The following is a 5,981-nucleotide window of genomic DNA, read 5'->3' as shown; positions in this document are numbered from 1 at the left end:
GGGGCGGACGGGCCCGGCCCGCGGACCCCCGCCCCCGGCGGCGGCCGCCCCGACGGGATCCTTAAAGGGGAAACGCACCCGCGGCCCCACCGGGGCAGGACCACCTCCCCACGGCTGGCATCCTCCCCCCCGGGCTGGACCACACGAGGGGCCGGACCCCCTTCCCCATGGCCGGCAGCCTCCCCACCGGGGTGGCCCCACCGAGGAGTGGCCCCACTGAGGGGGACCCCCATCCCAACAGCTGGTATCCCCCCACTGGTGTGGTCCCACCGGGGCTGGACCCCACCCAACAGCCAGCATCCTCCCCCTATGCAGTAGCCAGAGCAGTCCCCATGCCAGCAGCCTCTGTGTCCCCCCTCCCCGTGCCCGGTCCCCGCTCACCTGATGTAGCCCACCTGGGGCCTGTGCGCCAGCTGCCAGCGGTACGACGTCTTGTCCCGCCAGCCCACATTGCGTGGGTCCTTCCAGAGCAGGCGGACGTGGTCAGGCGTGTGGCCCGTGTGCCACAGCGCGTTGCGCAGGTGCTCCCCTGGGCCTGTCGAGGACTTCACTGCCTGCGGGTGCAGAGGTTGTCAGGGGGGACCTGGCCAGGGGTGGGGGTGGGGGGGGTGTGACCCAGCCCACAGGGTGGCTAATACCCACCTTGAGCTGCAGCCCTGGCTCGGCCACGGCACGGAAAGGGGTGGCCTGCCAGTACGTCTGCTCCGTTTGCTTCCACATCACCACGTAGAAGCTGGCGCTGTCCTGGTAGCTGAAGATGAAGCCAGCATAGTCATCGTCGGTGACGGTGTTGACGTGGAAGGTGCCCTCGAAGTCCACCCCGTTGAAGGCCGTGTAGCCTACAGGCAGGCAAATGCAGCAAGGAGCCCTCTCCTGCCGCACAGGACCCTGCACCCTGCCTCCCTTCAGCCCACCCTTCATCCCTGTGTGGGGCAAAGAACCGGCCCTCAACCCCCCAGCGCAGGCGGACAGAAGTAGGGGTGCTGCCCCACGGCGCCTGCAGGTGGGAGAGCATCTCTTACCAACAGCCAAGCCTGGGTCACTGTTCATGGTCTGCACGATCTCCATGCCCTGTGGGGGACAGCTGGGTGAGGGACACCCCTAGCATCTCCAGGGACCTGCCAGCCCTCTTTTGCTCCCACCACAGCAGCGCAGACCCCAGAAACACTGGGGGTAGCACCCACACCTGGTTGAGGACAACCCAATTGGGATCAATCTGGGCGTCCCCCTCGGGGTCGAGGATGACAGTCTGGTAGGCGCGGAAGTCAGTCAGTGTCACCTCGGCGCTCTCGGGGCACACATCCAGCTGGTCCACCACCGTGTCATTGTCGAAGTCCTCTTCACACACGTCACCCACACCGTTCCCTGGGGACACGTACCCCAGTCAGGGCCGGGGCAAGCCCACGCAGCTCTGCCTCCTCCCGCCTGCCCCGTGCTCACCGTCTGAGTCCTTCTGGTTGGGGTTAGGGATGAGGCGGCAGTTGTCTGGACCAGGTGCTGTGTAGTCAGGGATGCCATCATTGTCATCGTCATTGTCACAGTCATCTCCCAGCCCGTCGTTGTCTGAGTCCAGCTGGGAGCTGTTGGGGATCTCGGCACAGTTGTCTTTGGTGTCCTGATGCCCATCCCCATCACTGGGAGCAAGAACAGGGTCAGAGGAGACCCGCAACCCAGGGTCCTGGCACCACGTCCCAGCACCCTTGCCAACCCTGAAGACCCCGTCATCCCCCCTTCCTGGGTCCCCGAGCCAGGAACCCAGCTCTGCCCCCAGGGACAGGACGGAACAGGATGGGATGGGGAGGTGACTCTGCAGCAGTGCAGTCCCCACCTGTCCTCGTTGGTGTCACAGATGTCTCCTACCAGGTCACTGTCCATATCTGTCTGGAGGAGACCAGAGCCCTAGTTCAGCGGACACTCCGGGGCGAGGGGGCCCAGCCATGCTGCAGGAGGATGCACCGCTCCCCAGCTGGGCAGGGCCCCGCATGCCCCAAGCCCCCTGCCCCGGCCTGGCCCCAGCCCATACCTGAGTGGGGTTGCTCATTTCAGGGCAACTGTCACAGGCGTCCCCAACACCATCCTCATCCCGGTCTGTCTGCAGGGGGTTAGGCACCTTGGGGCAGTTATCCAGCATGTTGGGAATCCCTGCAAGGACAGCCCTGGGTGGATGCCCTCATCCCCCCAGCCTGGCATGACAGCATCCCTGCTCTGTGAGCAGCCCCAGCCCCGCACAGGCAGACCAGCCCCAAGAGCCACTCACCATCCCCATCGATGTCATTATCGCAAGCGTCCCCTTCGCCGTTGCTGTCCGTGTCCCACTGGTCGTTATTGGGCACGTTGGGGCAGTTGTCACAGGCGTCCCCAAAGGAGTCGGTGTCCGAGTTCTGCTGGTCCTTGTTGGGGAAGAGCCGGCAGTTGTCCTGTGGGGAAGAGGATGGGGATGACCGCGCTGCAGTGTCTGGCAGACAAGAGGCCACAGTCCCGCACAGGTCAGGGCAGGAGGACATCTCCTCTAGCATGCTGAGTGAGCGCATCCCAGAGCCACAAGCCTGCCGATCCCCAGCAGAAGTATCTTGAGGGAGTCAGCACCAAGCCAAAGGGAGAAGCCCTCTGCCCAGCACATCCACCTCCACGTTCTTGATGCCATCACCGTCGGCATCATCGTCGCACTGGTCCCCGATGCCATCATTGTCGGCGTCCTCCTGCCCCGAATTCGGTGTCAGGCGGCAGTTGTCCTGCAGGCACAGACAGCATTAAAGATGGGGAGGAGATGAGGTCTGAAGCACAGCCCTGCCACAGGCTCCCTGAGCCTTGGCACCCCCTGCCCAAGGACGCTGACCTCCCTCTCTGGGAGCCCACCTGCTTGCAGTGCTTGTTATTGTCGATGCATGGCAGGGGCTCGTCTGGGTAGCCATCGAGGTCCGTGTCTTGCCCGCACACATTGCCATTGCCAGCCCAGCCCACGTTGCACTGCAGAAAGAAGAAATCAGGGGCTGGGAAGCGGGGAAAGGCCCTGGCAGGACCAACTGCTGCCCGTGCCGATACCCTCTGTACACCCCCGCTTCACCCTCTTCCCTGCCCCTGTCCCCCACTCACCGCACAGGAAATTTCACCATTCCTCTCAAACATGCAGAAGCCATTAATGTCACAAGGACTGGAGGTGGGAGTGCTGCAGGACTTCTGCGGGACACAGCCAGACGTTTGATTCCCAACAAACCCTGACTTGCAGGGACCACACTTGTAGGAGCCCTGGGAAAGAGAGGGCAGTGGCAGGATTAGGGCAGCAGAGCGGCCCCGGATGCCAGGCAGGAGAGCGGGGCAGCTCTGCTCACCAGCGTGTTGGTGCAGATGGAGTTGGGGTCACAGCCTCCGTTGTTGCCATCGTTGCATTCATCAATATCCATGCAAACCTGTGAGCCACGTGGGAGAAACCGTCACCCGGGGCCTTTCCCTGCCTGCAGTTCTGCCCGTTCCTGTCCCAGGAAAGCTGCCCTCCTCTGGCAGGCACAGCATCCTCCACCCATCCCTGCAGCTCAGCAGCCTGGAGCACTCACGGGGATCCAGCCGAGTCCCACGCCATCACACTCACCTGCTTGCTGGCCCTCACGTAGTCCACCCCCACGCCGGAGACGGTGTTGCCCCGATAGCCGCGGGGACAGGGCTCGCAGCGGAAGCCGGGGGCCGTGTTGATGCACTTGGAGCCAGGGAAGCAGGGGTTGGCATAAGCACACTGCAGCATGAGGAGAGAGACAGGCTTCAACCTCAGGCATGGCATCCTGCACCTTGGAGTGACCACTGCCCCAGGGCATCCCGGCGGGGCCCTTCCCCAGCTTCAGGATGCATCCAGAGAGGGGAAGTATCGTCTGCCCGCACTGCTCTGGCAGCGCTGGGGCTGCTGACCCACCCCAGGAGCGTGCCCACCTCATCGATGTCAGCACAGTACGTGCCGTTGCCCTCCAGCCCCGGTGGGCAGGGCCCGCAGCGGTACCCAGGGTACTCGTACGTCTCCATGCAGTCCACACCGCTGAAGCAGGGGTTGGGGTTGCAGCGGGACCGGTGCTCATGGAAGCCTGAGGAGGGCCAGGCAGGTGGTGAGATGGAGCAGCCCTTTGCCCCCTGAGGTGGGAGCAGAGCCTCGCCAGCACTCACCGCAGACCTGGCACTCCATGATGGTGTTGCGGATCAGAGACATCTCCTTCACCTGCGAGGCAGCAAAGCACTGAGCATCAGGGGGATGCAGCGTACTGGCTGGCACCGTGCTCTTGGGAAATCCAGCCTAGGGAGGGCTGGTACCGCTGCACTGTCTCACCTGGTCCCTAATGTCTTCCCGCAGCTCAGTCAGAAGCCGGTTGAAGAGGGTCAGCTGCGTGACCAGCGCCTTGGTCTGCTCGCCTGCCAAGAGCAGAAAGGACAAGGTCAGCCCCAGGACAGATGCAGCCTCCCGGGCCATTGGCTGGGACTGCTCTGCCCCCCGGCACAGAACCAGGAAGACAAGACAGCCAACGGCCCGTCCTCCTCCTCCCTGGTCCACACAGGACCCCCTCCCCTGTAGCGCATCCTGTGCCCTCCGACCCACCCCATCCTGGGGCCCTGCAGGCACCTGGGGCACTGGGACAGACTGCAGAGGGTTTTCTGCCTCCGTGGAGCCCCAAATGCTGCCATCACCCTTGCGCCAGGGAAAGGAGGAAGCAGAGCAGGGACTTACCAAGGATGGAGGCCAGCACGCTTGTGACTGCAAGGAGAGAGACGAGATATTACTGAATGCTGCCATCAAAGCCCAGCACTATCACCTTGCACGGTTGCTCCTGGTCAGCACAGGAGCTCCCACCTGCGTGGGGACACCTGGACCGGGAGAGGCAGGAACACCGCTCTGTGTGGCATGCTCTCACCTCCCACCTCCATGGGCCACAGCACACAACACGCATGGGTGACCCCGCCAGCCCTCCACACTGCCATGCTTGGTGCAGGGCATGGACATGCTGTTACCTGCGCTGTGAATGGACTCATCTCCTTGGAAAGGGCACTCGCTCAGGGCCCCGACGCGGCTCATGGACCCTCCCAGGATCAGCTTCATCGACTCCACGAACCCCTGACATACAAGGGGAGACGCAGTCAGCCGTGGGGGGGGCTCTGCCTGTCCCCAAGGGCGCAGGGGGTGTCTCGGCTCCCTGGGGGGGTCCCGGCACTCACCTGCATCCTCTGGTAGGCCTTCTGCCCTGTGCGCACCTCGATGGACTCCACCTCTGCCAGGGGGATCTCCGACAGCTCAGGCAGCCCCACGCTGGAGTCCATCTGCTTGCAGTCGACGTAAAGCTCCACACTCAGCATGTCCCCGCGCAGCCCGCTCAGGCGCACGATGATGGTGTGGCTCTGTCCGTCCGCCACGTGCGCGTGCTGCAGGTTGACCGAGTGGAGCTTGTTGTCTTCCCGCAGGTAGCGCACCAGGACTGCGGAGGAGCGGGAAGGGGCCATCAGCTCTCCCCCCCACAGCACCAGCACCTCCTAGGACCAGCGCGCACCCCGTTGCTCTCCCCAGCGGGCCCCTCAGATGGCAGGAACTCGGTCCCCATTTGTCTTTGAGCATCAGGGCAAGACAAGGGCCAGCACATCCCCGCGCAGCAGGCACCCACCTTTGTTGATTTTCCCCACCACAGAGACCTCCAGCCACCTCGTGTTGTCCTTCTTGGAGTAGAGGCCGAAGAGGGTCCCCCCCTGCTTGGGGGGCAGGCGGAAGGTGGAGAGGAGGTAAACATCGTTAACTGTCAGGAGCTCCATCCGGATCTTGTGCGTTATGCTGGCCATCTGCCGGGCCTCGCTCACCATCAGCAGGTCGATGACTGTGGGAGCCAGGCACAGGGGTCGCATCCTGACCAGCAGCCGCAGCTCCGGCCGCAGGAGCGCAGAGATGCCCGGTGCGGGGCACTGTGGCCCTGCTCGCTGCGAGCCCGGCCAGACCGAGGGGATGGAGCCAGGGCGGCGGGGGG

At 64.1% G+C, this 5,981-nt stretch overlaps 2 protein-coding genes across 2 annotated transcripts in view; both read right to left on the bottom strand.

The window, feature by feature from the left end:
* Positions 1-5,820, bottom strand: part of THBS3 (thrombospondin 3) — a 13,395-nt gene extending 7,575 nt beyond the window's left edge. The window contains exons 1-20 of the mRNA XM_010564159.1: positions 5,628-5,820; positions 5,188-5,444; positions 4,984-5,086; positions 4,703-4,729; positions 4,307-4,389; positions 4,147-4,198; positions 3,919-4,067; positions 3,587-3,727; positions 3,330-3,407; positions 3,094-3,246; positions 2,857-2,967; positions 2,625-2,732; positions 2,258-2,417; positions 2,024-2,142; positions 1,829-1,881; positions 1,441-1,634; positions 1,187-1,365; positions 1,023-1,071; positions 643-839; positions 382-554 (exon numbers count right to left, since the gene is read on the bottom strand). Of these exons, the coding sequence (XP_010562461.1) occupies positions 382-554; positions 643-839; positions 1,023-1,071; positions 1,187-1,365; positions 1,441-1,634; positions 1,829-1,881; positions 2,024-2,142; positions 2,258-2,417; positions 2,625-2,732; positions 2,857-2,967; positions 3,094-3,246; positions 3,330-3,407; positions 3,587-3,727; positions 3,919-4,067; positions 4,147-4,198; positions 4,307-4,389; positions 4,703-4,729; positions 4,984-5,086; positions 5,188-5,444; positions 5,628-5,820 (2,579 nt within the window). The remainder of the gene's footprint in view (positions 1-381; positions 555-642; positions 840-1,022; positions 1,072-1,186; positions 1,366-1,440; positions 1,635-1,828; positions 1,882-2,023; positions 2,143-2,257; positions 2,418-2,624; positions 2,733-2,856; positions 2,968-3,093; positions 3,247-3,329; positions 3,408-3,586; positions 3,728-3,918; positions 4,068-4,146; positions 4,199-4,306; positions 4,390-4,702; positions 4,730-4,983; positions 5,087-5,187; positions 5,445-5,627) is intronic.
* Positions 1-5,981, bottom strand: part of KRTCAP2 (keratinocyte associated protein 2) — a 25,593-nt gene that overhangs the window by 17,954 nt on the left and 1,658 nt on the right. Inside the window, exon 2 of the mRNA XM_010564024.1 lies at positions 1,098-1,101. The gene's annotated coding sequence lies outside the window, so the exon portion shown is untranslated. The remainder of the gene's footprint in view (positions 1-1,097; positions 1,102-5,981) is intronic.

This window comes from Haliaeetus leucocephalus, unplaced genomic scaffold (assembly GCF_000737465.1).
Source record: "Haliaeetus leucocephalus isolate CR32 unplaced genomic scaffold, Haliaeetus_leucocephalus-4.0 Scaffold175, whole genome shotgun sequence".
NCBI lineage: Eukaryota > Metazoa > Chordata > Aves > Accipitriformes > Accipitridae > Haliaeetus > Haliaeetus leucocephalus.
This window is presented reverse-complemented; position numbering and strand designations above follow the sequence as displayed.